The 21,816-nt window shown below is 43.1% G+C and overlaps 2 protein-coding genes across 5 annotated transcripts; both read left to right on the top strand.

Moving 5' to 3' along the window:
* Nucleotides 1-780: 780 nt before the first annotated feature.
* Nucleotides 781-15,164, top strand: oga (O-GlcNAcase). 4 transcript variants are annotated; one of them, XM_062400595.1, is made up of 19 exons: nucleotides 781-1,284; nucleotides 2,206-2,257; nucleotides 2,362-2,459; nucleotides 2,597-2,727; nucleotides 2,808-2,979; nucleotides 3,080-3,178; nucleotides 3,530-3,814; nucleotides 3,929-4,087; nucleotides 4,206-4,396; nucleotides 4,670-4,945; nucleotides 5,031-5,234; nucleotides 5,698-5,872; nucleotides 7,783-7,836; nucleotides 9,346-9,431; nucleotides 10,514-10,618; nucleotides 10,962-11,053; nucleotides 11,516-11,708; nucleotides 11,815-11,974; nucleotides 12,578-15,164. In XM_062400595.1, exons 1-19 carry the CDS (start codon nucleotides 1,119-1,121, stop codon nucleotides 12,712-12,714), a joined length of 2,835 nt encoding a protein of 944 aa, XP_062256579.1. In that variant the 5' UTR covers nucleotides 781-1,118; the 3' UTR covers nucleotides 12,715-15,164. The 4 variants fall into 4 exon arrangements, with proteins under 4 accessions (XP_062256579.1, XP_062256580.1, XP_062256581.1 ...); XM_062400596.1 differs by having other exon boundaries at nucleotides 4,670-4,930; XM_062400597.1 differs by lacking the exon at nucleotides 7,783-7,836.
* A 538-nt stretch (nucleotides 15,165-15,702) lies between these two features.
* On the top strand, nucleotides 15,703-21,504 carry npm3 (nucleophosmin/nucleoplasmin, 3). The gene is made up of 5 exons (XM_062401623.1): nucleotides 15,703-15,885; nucleotides 16,070-16,155; nucleotides 16,611-16,730; nucleotides 16,832-16,925; nucleotides 20,789-21,504. The coding sequence occupies exons 1-5, from the start codon at nucleotides 15,813-15,815 to the stop codon at nucleotides 20,893-20,895; spliced, it is 480 nt and encodes a 159-aa protein (XP_062257607.1). The 5' UTR covers nucleotides 15,703-15,812; the 3' UTR covers nucleotides 20,896-21,504.
* The last annotated feature ends 312 nt before the right edge of the window (nucleotides 21,505-21,816 follow it).

Below are 21,816 nucleotides of genomic sequence, written 5' to 3' on the forward strand. Positions count from 1 at the left end.
CGGTTGGCTGACATGCAAAAAAAAAAACAGGTCGCTGTGAGTCGCTCACAAACGGAATGCACTCATTATTTCACCTTTGCTCTCCTGCTGTGAGGAGCCAAACAAAGCACCTGCTTCCATCCAATGAAGCACACTGACTTTCTACTGGGAAGCTGATCACTTTACCGGAAGTTACGGAGGAATCCTGCACAAGTATAACTATATACTTCCTGGTTGTGGAGCACACAGCACGTGCACCTTTCTGACACAGAGACAAAGACCCGTGTCACAACAACACAGCAGAAGCTCCTCCCCTCTGTCGGTGCTCTGCTGCATAAGTAACATGGATTATAAACCAAAGATATTAGAAAGCAATGGAGATGTTCAACACAGAACCACTGAGCAGCGGGTTATCTGATGTGCTGCCAGAAAATCAAATGTATGAACAATTTTGTCTCTAAGCCAACGCATATTATTGCTCTTGTTTACCGGAAATAAACCAAAGTTTTTGTCTACTCTATAATGTTTTAACCGCATGTCTCCTTCCTTATCCAAGCTGCATACAGAAGTAAGTGTTGTCATGTAGGGTAAGAGATCAATCAGCTCTTTGCAGGTTATTTATGGTTATGAAAACGTGTGTTTGTATTTCTCCTGACTTCACCCGGAGGCTGACATGTGGAGCTGTCTGGCGGTGTTGTCCATCTTGAGCGCGCACTGACATCTTTGAAGCGTTTTGTAACACAGATCCAGTTCGGACTGGTTTGAGCTGGTCTCCTGCGCACGCGCACTGGGTGTAAACAGGAAGACACGACAGGACGAGCCTACAGGACCGAGGAGACGATGATCGCAGGGAAAACAACCAGCGTTTGACTTTTTCTTGAAATATTAACCGTGACATGTTTTGCCACGCGCTGGCTCACTGCAATTCTGTTTGCGTTTCCCGGAAGCAGCCGCTGAAGTTTGGGCATTTGTGATAGACTCGCCGACACCGCACGCGAGCTAACGCCGAGCAGACAGCGACGCGATTTGTTTCCTCCGGGTTCTGTCCGGCTTCACTCACCTTTAAAAAAAACAAAAAAAAAACAGCTCCGTTGTCTCTGTGAAATTCGGTGGCTTCACACCGAGCGTGTTCCAAAGCGATGGTGCAGAAAGAGCAGCCCCTGGAGGCGCCTCCGGTGGACGCAGAGCCGAGCCCCAGCCCCGTCTCCGGAGAGGCTTGTGCCAAGGCCCCCGGCCCGGTGGAGGAGTCCGGTGGAGGAGTCGAGCCCACGGGCCACAGGAAATTCATAAGCGGGGTCGTGGAAGGTAAATGTGACAGTGTCGAGCTAATGCAAATCAACGTGAGCCGGTCATGTTCTGCAGCCATACGGCAACGAGATACTGCAGTGATCCTGTGGGCAATGATGGTGATCATTGGATTCAGCTGCACGTATCCTGTGTAAAATCACCTTAATGATAAAAGGGCAGTGGGGCAATATATTATAATTTACATCAATAGCAATTTTATGATTTATTAGTCAAATATTTAGCTTGTTTCTCATTCTCTGCTCATGTAGAAGAGTTTGAAGCCACTGCAGTTCTGTCAAGTAAATTGTGCATGCAAATTATAATCAGTAGTTTTTAACACTGAATACATAATTAAGGTGGGTAGATATCAGGAGTCAAATAAAAACAGCAAATATTTCTCGGCAACACCTGCATTTATACAAAGAATAGTTCGTTTTCATTATTCAATATTTTGTATGCATGGCTTTGGGTCAGGTTTGGAAAAAGGTCTCAAAAATATTTCTCTAATCATGTGACAATTTGATTTGTTCCATGTACGTCAATTCAGTACAATGAAAAGTGTTGTATGAGAGGAACAGGTCAGCTCAGCATTAGGAGCAATGTCACGGTAGAAAATTAAATAGATCTCAATATAAGTAAAATACAATACTAAATACTTGAGTGTGAGGATTCTAATGGGAAAGCCCAAGTAGTATGTGTAAAACCAAAGGGACAAGTTGTTACAGAGGTAGAGTGATGCTTATTATGGTGGTTTGTCATCCATTTAAAGTTTTTTTTAAATAAGTAAAAAATACCATGTGTTATGGCCCCTCCAGCCCAAACCTAGGGGAAAATTGTTAGTTATAGCAGTTAAACACCTAAGTATGAACAGGAAATGGTAGGTTGATTGTCAGCACTGTATTCTGCATAAAATACTAAATGTATTGTTTTCTGATGCAGGCTTTTATGGTCGACCATGGACGATGGAACAGAGGAAAGAGTTGTTCAGAAGGTATGGTGAAAACTATTGAGTGATGCAGTGATGTTGAAGTTAATGATGTTATATGTAGATGTTATGAGTTGTTATATTTGCTTCCTCAACAATGCATTTCACAGGCAGCAGAAGTGGGGACTGAACACATACTTGTATGCCCCCAAAGATGACTACAAACACAGGATGTTCTGGAGAGAGCTGTACTCAGTGGAAGAAGCAGGTGGGTGTTGTGTGGCAAGTAAAATAAAAAAAAACCTGGTTATCAACTGAACAGTTAGTATATTCCATATTTTAAAATGTGACTTTAAGATAGGTAAAAGCACAAAAAGGCACAGAATGACCCCAACTTTCTTTTAGATCAACTCATTACTTTAATTGGTGCTGCTAAGGAGCATGGGATAGAGTTCATCTATGCCATTTCTCCCGGACTGGACATCACCTTCTCCAGTCAGAAAGAGGTTACTGCTCTCAAAAGGAAGCTTGATCAGGTAATGCCACATGTGTAACAACTCTTCATAATATCCTCAAGAGTTCAATGTATCTGACCCTTTCCCCCTCCCCACCGCAGGTTACTCACTTTGGCTGCAAGTCATTTGCCTTACTTTTCGATGACATCGAACACAACATGTGCCCCGCTGACAAAGAAGTTTTCAGCTCATTTGCACACGCTCAGGTTTCCCTTACCAACGAAATCTACCAGTACCTGGGAGAGCCTGAATCCTTTCTATTCTGCCCCACAGGTACTTCACAATTTAGCTCTAAATCCTGCACCCATTTCAAAAACCTGTTTGATCCACGTGTTTTTTCATGCTTTGTTTGCTTTTGTGCCTCGGAATACAGAATACTGTGGAACTTTCTGCTGCCCAAATGTCCATCAATCCCCCTACCTCCACACAGTAGGAGAGAAGCTACTGCTTGGTATTGATGTCCTGTGGACAGGTGAGTCCGGGGGGCAGTTTGTACTTCGTCACTAAATTACGCCAGTGGTATGGCTTAGCCGTGCACCATAAAGCATTCCTAGAGAAGAACACCAAACTCCTCCTCCTTCTCATCAGATCACTTAGTATACACACCACCTCCTTTGACGTCTTCTCTCTTTTCTCTATTGCAGTAATTTGAAAAAAGCTACTTTAAACACTTTTATTAACCATGATCTGATGGGGGCATATAAATAAGGCTAAACAGTTTCCTGTCAACTGACTCACACCAGTACTTCTGTTGAGTAAACCGTAACACACATTACTGACGTAGATAAAATGTCTAACTGAGATATGTTTTGTTTCCCCGAAGGCCCCAAGGTTGTGTCCAAAGATATCACAGTGGAATCAATAGAGGAGGTGTCAAGAATCCTCAAAAGGGCCCCGGTGATCTGGGACAACATTCACGCCAATGACTACGACCAGAAGAGGCTTTTCCTGGGTCCGTACAAGGGCCGCTCCACAGAGCTCATCCCCAGGCTGAAGGGAGTACTCACCAATCCCAACTGCGAGTTCGAGTCCAACTTTATCGCGATCCACACTCTGGCCACCTGGTACAAGTCTAACATGAACGGGGTGCGCAAGGATGTGGTCATGAGTAAGTATGAGCCCATTAATGTACTAAAGTGTGATGTCTCTGTGTGGTGTTCATATGTTGGAAGGCGGGTCATTCATTATTCTGTGTTTGTTTCTCCATCTTGCCGTTCACCAGGTGACAGTGAGGACAGCACAGTGTCCATCCAGATCAAGTTAGAGAATGAAGGCAGCGATGAAGAACTGGAGACAGACATGCTCTACAGTCCACAGCTCGCTCTGAGACTGGCTCTAACAGAATGGCTGGGGGAATTTGGTGTGCCTCATCAATACAACAGTATGCGGAGTCTCATTATTATATTATATACTCAATGCTTTTGCCTAGCTGTACAAGTTGAAATAGGCAGGTAGCCTCAAATTGTAATATATATGAATTTGTTCTCTGTCTCCTTCAGGCAGACAGGTGCCTCAGAGTGGAGCCAAAAGCACAGTCATAGACGTGTCCTCCGTGGCTGCGCCGTCTCTCTGCTCCTCCACGACAGTCACAACTGTGTTCCAGCAGCCCATAATGTCTCCAGCCATGCCGCCTCTCTGTCTGGATCCGCTCTCACATCCCTTGGCCACAATACCTCAGGATGAAGAGGAGGTAAGGAGAATTATTGTTACCATTAGAAAACTGTAGCACTTGTATTATCCATATACTTGCAAGCTTCTTTTATGAAAAAGGCTTCTTGTTTATGTGGATTAAGTGTCATTACTGCAGTGAAAAGGATTTCATTCTCTCTGATGAAGTTCTTATGCTTGTTTTTTGCTTTGTGATTTTAAATTCACTTCCTATCTTCAAATATTTGTTTATTGGGGAGGACAACGTCTGTATATTTGGTTTTACAACTATTATTTTTCAACTTCCCTTCTGCAGGTGGAGGTGGAGAAGAAGGACTCAGATGAGGAGCCCATGGAGATGGTGGTTGAGAAGCAGGAGGAGCCAGAGCCAGAAACTGAAGCAGACGCTGAGGAGAAGTGTGTCGTTCCTATTTTGGCCGACAAGATGGCTGAGGACCTGAAGCCCATGGATACAGACAAGGAGGGCCTGTCAGAGTCTAAATCCCCTGAAGAGTCTCTCCAGGAAGACTGTGGAAGTGATATTGCCCCTATGCAGACTGACGACCAGCTCAAACAGGTGCTGCAGCCATTTGTGAGTTTTTTCTTTTCTTCACAACTCAAAAACAAGTTAACATTCCCTACAAAGTCATATTAACGCTGCGTGCATGTGTCCTCAGGATGGGTTTGTGCCTGGGCCGGACGAGAAGCCCCTGTTCACAGCAGAGCCCCTCACAGTTGAGGACCTGAGCTTGCTGGCAGAGCTCTTCTACTTGCCTTACGAACACGGATCCAAGGCCATGCAGATGTTGAAGGAGTTCGACTGGCTGCGAGCCAACAGCAGCGTCGTCAGCGTGAACTGTAAGAGGAAGGAAAGTGAAAAGGTGGGTTAATACGTTGATATTAACTTATGAACTGAGTAAGAGGCGAGAGTCTTATCTGTGAAGACTAGTTCATCATTAACTGAACTTGCTTGGGATGTTTGCTGAAAACAAAATGGTGGATGTGTACTACCCATAATGCCCATTGGGTGGTGTGGTTATGACAGGAGATGGAATGTGCTGGCACCAGAGATCATGGTATTCTATGCTTCCCTTACAGAGCCCTTTCTCTGAAGATATATTTACTCGTCCAAGTCAGAGAAGTTCAGATATAAACAATAAAATATAAATTTCACGTCACAATTGTCATCACAACCTGGCCTATTTAAATAAAAACGAACTAAGGCATACCTGTGTTTTTTGTGAAAATGTCTGATGTACAAAAACAAATATTACAAACCAAAATGAGTTATTGTTGTGCTTTTGTCAACCTTATCTGTTTACATTTCCAATCAATGTGTGACAGGTTGAAGAATGGCAGACAAGAGCAGAGACTTTTGAGGAGATGTGCTGCTCCGTGATCCAGATGTTCACACGTCTGTCCAATTCGGCCAACCACACCATCCTGTATGACCTCTACGCTTACATCTGGGACGTCAAGAGCATCATTTCTATGGTCAAGTCTTTTGTCCAGTGGTTAGGTATGTATGAGGTGAACCATAAAGTGCTAACTTTAAGAACACAGTAACATAGCAGTAGTCTGATCTTAAGTCAGGCAATCCTGACTATTATCATTTTAAAAACATACTTACTCACAATCATCATTTTAAAGACATTTCAAATTATTAAAAACAAAATCACTAATGATTGATTATTTAGCTGCATGGATTGTGTTGCAGTCCAGTGCTATGTAGTAACACAAGGCAAATTAATAACAAACATGTTGCACAGTCTGTTAACAGATGATAATACTACAGATGAAAGACATAGAGAAATACAGTTGTTAGTGATTTGGCCAACAGGGTGAGAATCCAAGATGTGGCTAATAGACACACAGCGCTACCTTAGTAGTTATGGTTCTATTTAGAACATTTCAATTGTTTTTTTTTCTTTTTCTTTTTTCCTTTGTTTGACTGAATGCCGCTTGCACTGCCAGCCTCGTCCTGATTCACTCCATAACAAGCTGCTCCATGTTAGCAATATCTAAACTGGGTCTCTGTGGCAAACATCCCAGCAGGGTTACTGTTGCTTGCTGTGTATCCAGTAACATCACTGATGCATTCCCACACAGACAACACTTGCTTCCATCCCTCTGTCTGTGGGGATGGGCGCCAGGGGGGGGGCGCTCTCCCCCCCAACCCCCCCCCCCCCCCCCCCCCCCCCCCCCATTCCCTAGTGCGCAAGCGAGCTTGGAAAGCAAGTTGACTGACTGACTGTGGAAGGCCATTCTGGTGCATAAATTGAAGTGTCTGAATTTGTCTTTTCAGCTGGTTTTAACACAATATTACAGGAGACTGTAATGTATCCATATATATTTTATATTGTGTATATATATATATTTATATATATCAGACGTTCAAACTGTATCAGGAAGTGATCCATCACCTTGTTAAAGAAAGGATATTCTTTCTCCCTGGCCTTGTTCAGACCTGGCATTGACATCTTTCCCTAGAGATCCGATCACAAGTGGACAGTGTTGTTATCAAATCTCACTTCCCCCGCTCTATATTCAAATAAACACATATATTTGTGTTCTCAAACACCAAATAACGTTGTTTTATCCAGTTTCTTTCCCCTGATGTGTCCCAGGAAAATGTTTGTGTGTCAGCGTGGGGACAAAGAGAGAAAGCAGGGTCAGAATGGACTGATCAAGCAGTGCTGGTCAGTGGTAGCGGTAGATAGTGTTTATGTGTCTACAATCTAATCGACATATGGTCAGATGACAGCAGCTATAGTAGGCGGTCCTTCATATGTGGCCCAGAAAACCACCTTTGGGTGCGTTCACACCTTTACTGTGCGCTGACCACTTGTGATTGGATGACTCAGGACAAATGTTAATAACATGTCTGAATAGGGTCTCTGACTTTCTCCCTCTCCCTTCATCTCCCTCTTTCTTTCCCTCTATTCGATATGTGCACAGTGATGCAGTTTGAGCGACAATCAGCCCTATGATTACATCTCCATGTTCTTCATGGAGTGTGGTTTTGACTAGTCCGAAGCACCAGCATGGCCTGTAGGTTACTCCCCATAAACGAGTTTCATTCACAGGTTTCTGTCCGACCATAGTAAAGCTGAGGACTGTAGCTCAGAGTACACAGCAGGCAGCAAACCCACACTGGCATAACCACATGAAAGATCCACACTACTGGGAAAAACCATCAGTAAATTGAGTTTATAAATTAAAGTCATTCTTATTAACAAGTGGAGTATTTTTAAGTACCTAACTGCTGACTTCTGTTGTTGCTATTAGCAGGTTTTTTGCATCAGTCCACATGTTTTCCCCTTTATAGAAGCTGTGCAGCTGGCAATTAGTCACAACCTCCCTGGTTATTGTATTGAGAACACTTACTAATAACTATTGTCTACTGTTTTCTCCCTTCACCATGTACAGATGGAAGAATCCACAGTACAACTTTCTACTGCTATTGGATCGACAGTAGCCGTTGTATGCACAGTGCGGGCGTTGTCCCTTTCTTTTCTTTGTGTTAGCAACATTTTTTATAATTTTTTTCTTTTAATGTAAAAAAGATTTGATACGGAGGAGAGGAAGCAGCCCTCCGCATGAAGTCACATTTTGGGCAGCGATTCTTAGCTTTGGATTGTTGACTCCCAAATTTCTCCCTTTGGCAGCTTCTCTCTAACTTGTTTTTTGTTTCTGTCAGTAGGCCCATAGAAATGGCGCAGACCAGCCCGATGCACATACTCAAGGGAATTTACACTTGGCTTTTAAAAATCTAATCGGGGCACATGTTCCTCAAACCACACAGGGATATATTTCTGACTGTGTAGCTACAGTCTGTGTGTTCACATACATGCAGGTTGGACTGTGCAAGAAGTAGAGTTGCGTGTTTCCTGCAGAGCTGTGATTGTGTTAAAACAATGCAGACTGAATAGATCGTTCAGGTGGATGTAAACCACTTAGAGATCATTCTTTTGTCCGTTTTGTGGTTTTCACTTTGGGGTGAGCCAGTTCCCAGTTCCCTCCTGCGGGTGCATCTGCGTGCTGGACTGCGTCAGGTCGACAGAGGAATTGTTTTAGCGATATAATGAAGTTCATATGTGAGGCAGTGGATGTCCTGCCCGCGCGCTGCATTTGTCTGGTCACATGACAGGAGTCCTCGTCAACCAGGGCTAGAGCAGCATCAAAAGCAGCATCAAAACTGAATAGGACCTCTATGAGCCCTGAGTGCTTTTATATATATACTGCTATTTATAAGCCTTGTCCCCTCTACATATTCCATGATGTTTGGTTTCTCTGTGGCTTTTAACAGAAAGCCAAGAGGCCTTTTAACTCAGGGACTGCTCACACAATCAGGCCCTGCTCGCTCCGTCTCCCTGGTTCGACGACTCCGTCAAATGACGAGGCAGATAAAATGAGAATGTGACTTCACACGGGGTGCTGGGATCAGTGGGGTGACGGCAGCTGAAGCTTACCTTTGTAGTCTATAGGCAGTGTGGGTTTTGTTTCTGAAGGTCAATATTATATTTATGAAGCCTGTCATCTTATCAAATAAGTATAACACCAGGTGGGCTGAACGACACTCAATTCTGTTCTCTCTCCAGTTTTTGGAGAGTGTGCGTGCATGTAAGAACTTATCTCTAAAGACCTGCATACTGCTCTCTGTGAAACCGTTTGAATAGCTGTATTGACGCAGTGAAGATCTTAATTTGTCGAGTTAAAAAAAAAATTACTTATATATTATATCTCGTATCCGATTCCGCCTTGCAAACAAGTAAGCTTTAGTTGCTGGAGCCCCTATTTTATCAAATATATTTCCTCTGAATAAAATTCCAAAAATTAGGGCCTTTTTATTTTTTTATGAGTAAACCAAAATAGATCTATTTTACCGATCATGCTATTAGAAACATATGACCCCATCTCCCTGCTCCCCTCATCTGTGTCAGAGAGCCCCATCTTGTGGTAACAATGTCCGCTTGGCTCTGCTCCTAACAGGGTGTCGTAGTCAGTCCTCAGCACAATTCCTTAGAGGAGACCAAGAGCCCTGGGCCTTTAGGGGAGGTCTAGCAGGAGAGTTCCAGGTATCTAATGCACTGAATGTACAGCTATGGAAAAAAAGAGTGTTGTGAGCAAAGGAGGCGATGGTAATATGTGAAGAGGTATGAAGGGCTTTGGTCTGTCCAAGGTGAGCTGATAAGAACGAGTCGGGCTTCATAACAACGAGGTTCCTTCCCTTTCACTTGTTCTCCAAACACATTCATGTCCTTGTTTTACTTTGGGATATGGTCAGTGAGTGTGAGGGGAATTGGTGCCCTGATACCCGTGCTGACAAAAACAGGTTATAGTCGGTTTGGCCTTTCTCTGATTGACATCATTTCAGTTTCTTTCAGCAACTGCCCAAGGAGATGCTGCTTTTCCCTAGCGCACGCAGCGCAAGCGAGCATGGCTAGGTTTTTATTTCCATGACATCCCATTTCTTTGCAGGACGCACAGCGCACTATTTACCAAGCCAACCCTTTGCAAGCGCACGCGCCAGCATCACAGCGCCAGCGAGTACGCAAGCATGTTTGCAACGGGAAAACTCCATGATCAAACGCAGCTGTCTCAAAGTCACACCTCCGTTCTTGGAGAGTAGCAACACTCATGATAGCAACTGATCTGCTACTGAATGACTCAGTTAGCTCACATTGAATTTGCCCCTCTGGTTTTTGTCCTGGAGTTCTCTCTGCCTCTGCGCCAGCATCATTATTTTTCTCAACAGGAGGGTCCCGCGCAGCGAAATATTGCGATGCCTTACAAAAGGAAAAGAAGCATCTCCTTCAGCCAGTAAAACCTTAGTCAGACCAAAATACCACCCTTGTCTTATTATATTTGAAAAGCCAATAATGTCTGTGCTTGTTGTGCTCTGTTCCTTTGTCAAATTGAGAAAGACGTGATGTTTGCTCCTGTTGTCTACTGTCAGATCAACAAGGAACATCAGTTTGCATAATTATGATTTGATTTTGTTTTAATCCATGCCGTTCCAGAGTGCTTTGCTCTCTTCTAGAGTTCCTTTTGGTTTGACAGTGGCTCAGCTGCAGCAAATGCACAGTGAGGCATTCAGCCAAAGCAGCTCACCAACTGGTGTCAGTGAAAGTGAACCTGTTTCTTTTGATGCCCACAGAGATTGTTGCCTATAGAAGGGGCAAACGATCTTTTCTACCAACCACCACCTTCAGTGCCGACCTCCAAAATCTATTCCATAAGGCCCTACTTTCCCAAAGATGAGGTAAGATGTTTGTGCATTTTAGGCATGTCCTTGTGCACTTGAGGTATTTCGTCCTTAAGTGCCAACAATTACTGCGCATTAATAATGTTTATTAATGTTTGGCAGCAGAAATTATGTTGGCTAGTTACAAGTATTCCCAGCAGGCCTGGCCTAGTTAAAGCTGGGAATGCTGTGTTATCCTCCACTGCAGTTAATGAATGTATGTGCCGAATGTAAAGACAGCCTCAGACTGTTTACTTCTAACGTGTCTTTATGCATATTGAGTTTCTCTTTGTCATTCTTTGGTTCAACTCGTCCACCACAATAACAGCTATATTGGACCTTTTTTCTTTTTTTTTTACAGGGTGCTGTTTATAAAATCTGTAAAGAAATGTACTCTGAAGGGACGGAGGAGGCTCCTTTCTCAGAGGACGATCCAGACCTCATAGCAGACAGGTAACACATTGAGATGTATTTTCACACATGAACAACACAGTGGGAGATTTTCTGCACAGGCGTGTGTTAAAGAACAGCAGCAAATCGTCCACATTATTCATGCGAGAGGTGGTGTAGCAGGATGCAGCAGGCAGAGGCAGGAAGCGCGTATTAGCTCCGGAGATCACGTGATTTTCTTGACAACACACAGACACCATTTTTCGGCTCTTATCACCACAAACTCTTGACATCTTTGTCTGTGTTTGGGGGGTGTGTGTGTGTGTCACCGCTTTTCAACCCGGAGATATTATTAGGATTCTTTGTTCTCTTTGATGCTTTGTTCTCACATCGACACCTCCTCGACTTCTACTGACATTACGATAGGAGGCTAGGCGGAGCGCCTCACTCTGAAATTTGCCTCAGTCACACTAGCACCCAAATACAGAGTGCATGTCTGAAAGCAGCTTTACTGTTTCCTCACAGGTTAGTGGGAGGTCTCCTGAGCCTGAGTTCAGACTACGGCTTTGTGCTCGAGGACGAAGAAGGGATCTGTGGCTACGCTCTCGGTACGGCGGACGTCCAGCCCTTTATCAAGACATGCCAGTTGAACTGGATTCCCTTCATGCAAGATAAATACCACAAACCTGACGACCAGAAGGACCTCACCGAGGCCGAGGTAGGATCTCATCCATCTCTCCTAGTATTGTAATCCACTCCAGGTGCAGTGTCTCCAATTGTTGAATGTGACCTAACCACCTTTATTCTCTCTGATGTCCCTGCAGAAGATGATGTTGAGTTTCCACGAAGAGGAGGAGGGTCTTCCAGACTCTTTCCTCTCCAACTTCCCCTCTCTCATCAAGGTTGACATTCACGCCAAGGTGACAGACCCCAGTGTGGCCAAAAGCATGATGGGGTGTCTTCTGTCTTCTCTTAAAGCCAATGGTAGGTGTCTGAAGTCTTGACAACAATGGTCTGTGGTGTTACTTGTATTAACTACAAAAATAACATTTTTTATTGGTTCTATTAGGAACAGTTTAAAAAATATTTAATTTACCCCAAAAACATTTACTCAGTGTCACAGCAGCTGACGCTCACAGATCTTTAGAAACAAAACAAGAGGGCTTTTACTGAGCTAAGTTTCCATAGCACATAGTTAATCCATGTTATGGTAGGAAGCTTCTATTTAAGAGCATATGTTTAGACATTCTGTTTGTATCATGAACCCACTGAACTGAAAATGCTAATTATGTGTCTCAATGGCTACATTTAACATGCAGTGAAAACATAGACATAGCATAGCATTATATTTGGGCAACAATTTATCCCATAGAAATAAAAAATAATGTTCATGTAGCAAATCATTGAGAACAAAGTACAAAAATGAACCTGTAACTTACAAAGCACGGACGAAAATAACCTTCTCTCCCCTGTGACAATGGTACTGGTTCATAACTGGTCAGGGACACAGGAGATTATTGTCAGCTGAACACCATGTTTGCCCAAACTTGTTTTCGACTGACTTGTTTTCTTTTGTTCGACTCCCAGGGTCCCAGGGTGCTTTCTGTCAGGTCCGTCAGACTGACAAGAGAATGCTGGACTTCTACAGTAAGCTGGGATGCTTCGAAGTGGCTAAAATGGAGGGCTTCCCCAAAGACATCATCATCATGGGACGCAGCTTATGAAGGGTCAACCTTCTCCAGTAAAACACAGAGAGAGCTAGTCAACGTGGCTGCAACATGTTTGCTACCTTCCTGAACACACCTTCCATGATGATTTTATACTACATTACCATCTGGGCGAGCCCCGGGTGACCTCATTTTAGGATTTGTGTACAGAAGCACAGCAGTCGCACACAAATTCCCCTGTGCTGCCCTCAGATGCTGGATTCAGCAGATATGAAGCCAAAAGGTTGAGGAGTGAACTGTAGTCAGTTGATTTGAGCCGACATAGAAGAGTGGGGCTCTAGCATAGATTTCTAGAGTCTCACCCTTCAATTACCTCCAGGAGGCAGAAGGCGATAACTGTAAGCCTTTTTTTCTGATTTCATCTAAACGCCAGTACATGGATATTGCCCGTGTGCTCGGACGCAAAGAGTCTGTATCTGAAATGGAGGCAGAGCTGTGAAATGAGGGCAGCCTGTATCTCAGGTAGTGTCTCACTACCCCCACGTCCTGCTTTGCCAGCTTTGACGCAGAGAATAGCACAGCTGTCGATATAAGTAGGACACCTTTATCCAGAATGTGAGGTGCTATGTGAGACTTTGCCTTCTTTCAACAACACATCATGATATTTCCAATTCCTCCAGCAAAGCCTATTAGTGGCTTATTTCTAACCAAACGTGGTGATGCAGAGTCTGCACACGTGAAGGTTGGAGACTCGTAGTTTTGGGGGTTTGTGATTAAAACTCATCACACACCAGTAAAGTATTTGTTGAGACTGTGAAATACTCAGCTGGGACACCCTCTGAATCGGCTTTGTAGTAGTAGACATTTGGAAAACAATATAAAAGCTTCTACAAGTTTACAGACCTGCTTCTCGGCCTGTTTTTGTTCAGCACTTTGCTTTTGGCCATTTGTTTTTCTATTTTATCTTTCAGCTGTTTATTGCTTATTTCCCCTTTGAGCTATTATTGCCTTTTGGTTCATGGCCATTGGATTCTAGGTTTATATTGCAGACCTCCAGTGTCTCCTGTGGAGGGCTGTCAAACACAAGGTTTAGTTTGGACATCAGGCTTGTTGTTGCTCAAATTCAAGACACACAGCCTGTCTCACCAGATCCCACACTCGGTCAAAGACATCCTCCAGCAAACCTAAGCTGACTGACAAGGTTTATACTGGCAGAGGAAGCTCTGACAAGCATACACTTGTTAACTAATGTAAAATAATGCATTTACTATATGTACAATTTTTAATTTTTGTCTTTCATAAGTTTGTGTAAGTAGTTCAAATTTAATTGTTTACCTTTAATTTAGTTCATCTACGTTCCTCTTCTGCTTGAGAAAATCGACATTTCCTGAAAGCAGTACCCAGTGCGACCAAAATCTTGATATTTTAATCTGCTATTAAAAAAACATTTTTCCACAGTTAAATTACATCAGGTTAAATAATAATAGGAATTTAAAAAACACAGAAGCTTTAAGCACCTACTGTCCCAATGCTTCATAACCACTAAATCTGCAGTTTCTAGATCACCATTACTTATCATTTATGATCAGTTTACACTGTCGTGTGTCATCAGTCTTCCCTCCCTGCTTTGTTTCCAACATCGCACATTCTCAAATGAATGTCCTCAGTCGGGCCTCGGCGGGCACAGCCCTCACCGAGTTTCTTAAATCTTGTCACCAAAGTGGCACTGGCTCCGGCACTGTTAAAATGTGGCTATGGGAGTATGAAGCAGAAATTCCTGGGCCTTCTAAGACGTGCCGTTGAATGTTTTATATTCTGACTCATTTCCCAATTTGTTTTTTGTAAATCTTATATAGTTGATTAAATAAAAAAAGCACTTTGACTATAGATAGGAGTGCTCTGTTGGTTACCTGAGGATCATCAGTTGCTCTTAAGTAGCTGCCTGCCAATGTGATGTTTTATACTGTGTACATTCATCAAGTGCATGAGGTGTATTGGATTTGCTGTGGCATTAGATTGACCTCATCTTACGCTACAAAGAGGAAGAAGCATGCCATTCACCTCTAAGAGCATAATACTGTAGAATATAGACAGTCTGTTGACACTGTCAATCATAAAGTGTTATTATTTTGTATATGCTTATAGGGACTGTGGCTGACATTTTGTTTTTCTTGAAGGAACTTGTTACATCACAATGTTTTGTACATCCGTCCTAACTGGCTTCTCTTTTTTTTCTTTTTCTGGAAGATGTGAAACTCACTTACAGATCTGATGTTAGTCTCCTTAAACGACAGCAGAACCTTAATTCTTGTTTTAAATGTTCCAGTCTTCACCGACGCTCGAGCTTTCTCCTCTGGCAACCGGGTTTGATAGAAAATGGGCTGTGACTGAGAGAAAGGCTCCAATTGTACATTTTCATTTCCTGAGTTTGGGGTATCATAAAAGTCAGTTTACCAATGTAAAATTTGTATGTAAGATACATAAGATTAAAAAGTCATGAACCATGATATGTTACTTTGCTGTTTGTTTTTTTTCTGTGTCGCTTCTCAAGGTGTTTTAAATCTACTACTCGTTTTTAGTTTTGACAAAGAAATAAAAGTTTACGCCAGTGTAGATATTCTTCAGCTGGGCCAAAGGATCCTAAGGTATTCGGCAATACTTAAGTTGTAGTAAGATATTATTATATAATATGATATATTTATATAAAAATAATATATTTATAGTATTTTGTATACCTTTAAATAATTTATTCAGCAATGAAATGCTTAAAAGCAAATAAATAGAAATATAAACTTAAGATATAATAACGAAAAATGACATAAGATACTTAAATAAGATTCTTAAATAAAGAATAAAGAAAATTAATAAGTTGTAATGAATATAATTGTTAATATTAAGCAAATCAAAAAATCATGATAAAACAGAGAAAAAGCAATGAATCGATTTCCCTCCACAAGGTATTTAGTAATTAGTATAATCTAATCTAATAATTTTGATGCATGCTCGAGAACAACATACATGAGGGAGCTTCGGTCGCACGGTGATGACGCGGCCGCCCGTTTCACACCCTGCGACGCGCTTGTTCTTCGTGAGGAGCTCATTCGTTTGAAACGTGTTTCCAGTCCAGCACACTTTTATTCCATCTGCTCAACAACATGTCTTGTCACGAGGACTGCACAGACGACCACGGCATGCAAGGCCAATCCAAGCTGGAGAGCTTCCTGTTCTGTAAGACCCGTTTTCATTCAGCGTTCCCCCGCTCCGTGCGAGCACACGTGGGTTCCCTTCCGGAGCCCCGTGGTAACCGGAGAAACGAGCCCTTGTGTTCCCGGCTCTGAAACTCTGCACGGATTCACGTGAAGGATGAGAGAGTGTGAGGTGTGTAACCCTGGTTGTGTTGTTTTTGTTGCAGCCTGCGAGCTGTCCTCCAAAGTCCCTTTCTTCACTTTCCAGGCGGACGAAGAGGAGGACCTGGAGCACTTCCTCGAGCTCAGAACGGTATGTACCTGAAGTGTGGCGTGCGACAAGTAGTCCCCATCACAGGTCACTGGGGCGATCACACTCCTCAGATCCACACTGTGCAGTTGGGTCTCCTACATTTTTTTAATGTAACATCATGGAGCAGTGGCGGATCTAGGATTTATTTTTCAATCGGGGGCTACAATTCACAGCGAGGGGATCGATTACATTTCTCACAACCACCAGTCACATCATGGAACACAAAGATTGATCTTAAGTCTTTTCACATCTCAACTAAATCAAAGTACTGTCTCGTGAGGAGTTCAGGTGTTCAGGGGACAAGTCACACATGCAACTCATTCTGGACAGGCTGTGAACAGACTAACTGTCTTGTGATTGGCTCTCTCAGGGTGGATGAAGACACCAGGTCTGAACAGGGTCGTTGTCTGTTAGCTTTTAAAACACCTTAATAAAAATTCATCTGATTCCCACAGATTTGTCTGGGAGAAGGCGCCAAGGAGGAGAGCAACATGGTGGAGGTAACCGCCATGAACCACCTGGGAAAGACCGTCTCAGTGCCCATCGCCAACCTGCACATCAGCTGTCTACCCATGGTACCGTGCACTGTTGAGCCTGATTCCTTCAGATCAGATCACGCAGCAGCGGAGGCCTGAGTTTTTACATCCCCTTGTTTTGTCTTTCCTCTTCTCCTCAGGTGAGTCTGGGGGAGTTTGAGCTCAAAGCCCCGGTGACCATCCGACTCAGGGCCGGGACCGGGCCGGTTAATGTCAGCGGGCTGCACCTTATTGGTAAGGAAAAATCATTTCAACTCTCCCAGTACTTTCAAACCACTAATGCATCTAGCTTCTTCAAGTCAAGCTGCACCATGATGCAAAATGTAATCCTTCCTTTTTGACCCATATCACATCCCGGCACCAGAATTCGTAGAAATCCGTGCTGTAGTTTTTGTGTAATCCTGTTGACAAACAAACAAACCAACAAAAATTTGAATAAATTAAGTTCACTATGTAGCACTGGTCCAACAACATAAAAAGTAATTTGGTCGATCAATAAATCATGACGATCATGAGCAGATAAATTAAACCTTTGCATGTGGCTAAAGAAAGCAGTCACTAGGCAACTGCTGTGGTTATTGAGAATCTGAAATTCTTTTCATCTTTATTCAGTTTCTCTTGGATTTGACCCAACGACATAAAAAGTTAAACATATCTGAGGGAAATAAAAAATTCAGATTCACCCTTGAAATGCAACTTAGGACCTTTGACACGTTTGAGGTGAAAGAGTTTTTTAAAGTCGTGTGAAATATGCATTTATCCTCACTGCAGGGAAAAGCTCCGTGATCAGGACCAGACCTGTTCTGTTAAACCCACTGCTGGTTCTAATGAGCGTGTGCAGCCGAGTGTCACTGACATGCAGTCACTCGATTGGACAGATTAAGTGAAGCAGCCTCACTGATCTATAACTCAGATTCACTCAAAGACAGTTGTTACCTCTGCCTAGGAGGTTATGTTTTCACCCCTTTCCCTCGGTTGATTGGTTTGTGTGTTTTTCAGCAGTTGTACACATAAACTAAAGAACAGATTTCCACAAAACTTCCAAACGGAAGATCCATGAAATTCTGCGAATTTGACAATTTTCCAGATTTCTCACAATTATTCATGGGTCTTGATGAAAACAGGCATGTTTAGGTGGAAGATAGTTATGTGTGTGCAATTTGATAAAAAATATATATATCTAGAGCAGTGGTTCTCAAATGGGGGTACTCGAAAGTACTCCAGGGGGTACATGAGATTTTTTTTTTTTATATTTAAAATTAGCATCCATTCAAAAATTGTTATTTAATGAATATTAAATCAAATATAAGTGTAAGTTAATCAACTGAATTTTATTTTCAAGTCTATTCAATTTCATTATCCTAAATACCCCGAGTCTCCCCCATACCGATGGTTCGACCCAACCTTGCGCCACCTGCCATCACCTGTCATCACTGCCGCCTTGAAAACCTAAACAATGGAGTCGTGGATGAAGCGTCGCAGCAATGCCGCTGAAAACACGGAGGGACAAGTGGGAAAGAAGGCGAAACCAGAGCCGGCAAAGTTTCGTCAATATTCAGAAGAATATGTTTTAATGGGATTTACGTCCACAAGTTGCCACCCACCCACGGCTTTGTGTTTTTTCTGTGGGGAGAGATTATCCAACAGCGGCATGAAGCCAGCACATCTTCAACGGCATCTCAAGACCAAACATGCTAGTCACGTTGGTAAGCCACCTGAGCTTTTCAAGAGGAGACTTTGTGAATTCAGGTCATCTCAAGAGACGATGCGGAAAGCCTCCACGACATCAGCCAAAGCCCCGGAAGCCTCTTATGCGGTGTCTTTGCTCATCGCTAAAGCAAAGAAACCGTTCACTATAGCCGAAGACCTGCTCCTTCCAGCCGCTGTCGTGCTGGCTGAGACCATGCTGGACACAAACGCAGAGGAGAAATTAAAGACTGTGCCTTTGTCAAATGACTCCGTTTGTCGCAGAGTAGATAGAATGGGAACAGACATTGTCGAGCAAGTTGTGGGAAAACTTAGCGGCCCTTTTTCACTCCAGCTGGATGAATCCACAGATGTCAGTCGAAATGCACAACTTGTTGCTTTTGTGAGGTACATCGATACTGACGACATTTATGAGCACATATTATTCTGCAAAACTTTGGAGGGTAAAACAACAGGAGAGGACATTTTTTATGTAGTCAACTCCTTTTTCTGTGAAAACGACATGGAATGGAAATCCTGCAGCAGCATCTGCACGGACGCCGCAGCATCAATGACGGGCTGCGCGAGAGGACTCATAGCGCGCATTAAAAAAGAAAACCCCGAAGTGAAGTGGACTCACTGTGTCATACACAGGGAAGCATTGGCGTCCAAGAAAATGAGCCCTGTGTTACATGACGTTTTGAACGACAACATCAAAGTGATCAACTTCATAAAGTCAAGGCCACGTAATGCACGCCTGTTTCGCCGCCTCTGTGAAAACATGGGAGCTGAACACACACAGCTGCTGCTGCACACAGAAGTGCGCTGGCTCTCTCGAGGGAGAATACTCAACCGGCTGTTGGAATTACGATCTGAAGTACACACCTTTCTGATTGAGCACGGATCTCCCCATGCCACCTTGTTCCAGGACACAGACTGGCTTGCAAAGCTGTGCTATCTGGCGGATATATTCAGCAAACTGAACGAGCAGAATATGTCTCTGCAGGGCAAGGACTCCAGCATTTTAAGCCTGTATGACAAGGTGGGTGGCTTCCTGAAGAAAGCGGAGCTGTGGAGAAGGGCCTCTGCACAGGGTGATTTCACCTGCTTTCCACAGGTGGATAATTTTCTCTCTAGTGAGGATGTGGACAGAGCTCCAGTCAAGTCGGTCATAATGGGCCATTTGACCAACTTGATTCAAGGTTTTCATTCCTACTTTCCTGACATGGAGGAGAAATCTGCACAGCTGGATTGGGTGAGAAACCCATTTGCCTTGTCAGAAGCAAGCGGAAGCAAGCTACCGGTCACTTTTCAGGAAAAACTCCTAGAAGTGTCATCTGACCGTGGCCTCCAGATGAAGTTTGCCACATCCACACTTACACAGTTTTGGGTGTGTGTGAAGCAGGAGCACCCAGACCTTGGACAGAAAGCTTTGGAGCAGCTACTACCCTTCCTTCTCTGCAATGACTGTTATCAAAACAAAGCAAAGAAACAGACTGTGCCTGGAGAAGAGCTTGATCACAGCAGTTGCTTCCCTGCCACCAAGACTGACAAAGATCCTCAGTGAAGCACAAGCACAAGTTTCTCACTGAAATGTAAATGCAAAAGCAAAGAGGGCACTTTAAGGTGTAAATTATTTGTATGTGCACAAATCTCGATTTATAATTGAGATAATTATTTCATTTTGTGAAGTGTTTTATAAATAAGTTCCTGAGTTCAGTTTGAGAACATATCTGTTATGATCCCGAAAGAGGGCACTTTAAGTTGATAGTTATTTTTATGTGCACAAATCTCGATTTATAATTGAGATAATTATTTATTATTTAGTTATTTTGATAACCAAGTTGTAATTTGAAAGTTTCTAGTTACAAAGTTTAATAAATCAGTTACTAACGACACACCACTGTGTTGTACATCTTTTTTTCAACCAAAATGCCCTGCGCTAATGCCCTGCGCTGGTTAGGGGGTACTCGGCTAAACATTTTTTTCCGAGGGGGTACATCACTGAAAAAAGGTTGAGAATCACTGATCTAGAGGATTGAAAAGTGGTTTCATGGGGCTGTAGGTTTTTTCCAGCTGCTATCCGGCGAGGGCACGGTCACACCACGAATAGAGAATATCATTGGTCAAAGTTCATCAAAGTTAAACTCCACCGGAAGCAAATGTTTTATTTGCCTCGTCGCTCACATAGGTTGAAAGTGAATGGGAGGTTCACCCCTGATATATATTGTGAATATGTGACCTGGACTTAACAAATAGATCCACAAACCTGTGACTACCATCAAAGTGTAGCTGATCCAATGTGGATTAATTCAGTAGTCAACAGTTTAATAACTTTGTCCGAATGAACATGATGAATTTGGTGCGGTTCAATTTAAGGGGGCTAAACTTTATCTTCTGTTCCTGTGCAGCCTCGGCGGCTGACGACTCTGATCTGTCCGAGGAGGAGAGTGAAGATGACGAGGAGGAAGAGATCACCCCCATTAAGCCAGCGAAGAAGAAGCAGCAGAAGCAGTAGGCAGCGAGAGAGAGAGGTGGCTGATTCTCACTCACTCACTCACACACTCTCTGGTCACTTTTGAGAGACGCCACAGATTTTTGTACCAGACGGACTCACTCTGCAGAGCTGCTACTTCTTCCACACAGTCACGTGACCGCTCACTGGGCGGCAGCTCCACACGCTGTGGGAGGAAGGAGCATCACGACGGGTTCAGGGTGTTATCTCCTCTCCTCTCAGTCTGTGCAGTGTAATTAACTGCGCTTTAAGACATTCACTTATAGAAGAACTGTTTTTTTTTTATATATCAAATGACACCTGGTGTTTTATACTGTATATGATGCAGTCACTCTGACATGGATTTACTGCCCCCGTGCTAACAAAGAAAAAAGTCCTTCACCTCGAGTGGATCCTGGGATTGCCTCGAAGAAACTGTTCTTTTCCAAAGTTTACTTGCGGTTCCTCTTGAAAAGAAGAGTTTCCTGATTTATTTAGTTTCAGCTGAATGGTGCAGTTAACATTCGTACAGTTTATTAAATGTTTCACAAGAATCTCTCCAATTCCTCTTGTTTGTATTTTCAAATCAGCGTTTTTTTCTATGTGACATAAATGTGAAAACTTTGTACACGTGGACGCATCAGCTTGTTTTCATTTTATCTCCCTTTTTAAAATCACACCAATAAAACTAATATATATTTAGCCTAATAAAGTAAAATACATGTCTCCACATGGTGACTCAAGTTAAGTGCAAGTTTTCATCGGACACAATGCAGGAAATAGGTTGTAATTTAAAAGGCATGTAGAACAAAGATTAACTCCTTTATGACCAAAGTGTGTTCCTGACGATTTGGGACGTACGCAGGGACCAACAACCAGAAAACAAACTGGTTTGTGAAAGTTGAGGGACAGAATCCAGAACAAGCCACATTGCGGAGCTCCACA

This window comes from Platichthys flesus, chromosome 12 (assembly GCF_949316205.1).
Source record: "Platichthys flesus chromosome 12, fPlaFle2.1, whole genome shotgun sequence".
Lineage (NCBI taxonomy): Eukaryota > Metazoa > Chordata > Actinopteri > Pleuronectiformes > Pleuronectidae > Platichthys > Platichthys flesus.

Bases quoted from the DNA above. Each gene is read 5' to 3' on its own strand.
- oga (XM_062400595.1), top strand. From the start codon at position 1,119: ATGGTGCAGAAAGAGCAGCCCCTGGAGGCGCCTCCGGTGGACGCAGAG. The intron at 3,815-3,928 runs GTAAGTATGAGC...GCCGTTCACCAG, and splicing joins GCGCAAGGATGTGGTCATGA to GTGACAGTGAGGACAGCACA. The intron at 4,397-4,669 runs GTAAGGAGAATT...TCCCTTCTGCAG, and splicing joins TACCTCAGGATGAAGAGGAG to GTGGAGGTGGAGAAGAAGGA.
- npm3 (XM_062401623.1), top strand. From the start codon at position 15,813: ATGTCTTGTCACGAGGACTGCACAGACGACCACGGCATGCAAGGCCAA. The intron at 15,886-16,069 runs GTAAGACCCGTT...TTTTTGTTGCAG, and splicing joins GCTGGAGAGCTTCCTGTTCT to CCTGCGAGCTGTCCTCCAAA. The intron at 16,731-16,831 runs GTACCGTGCACT...TCTTCTCCTCAG, and splicing joins ACATCAGCTGTCTACCCATG to GTGAGTCTGGGGGAGTTTGA.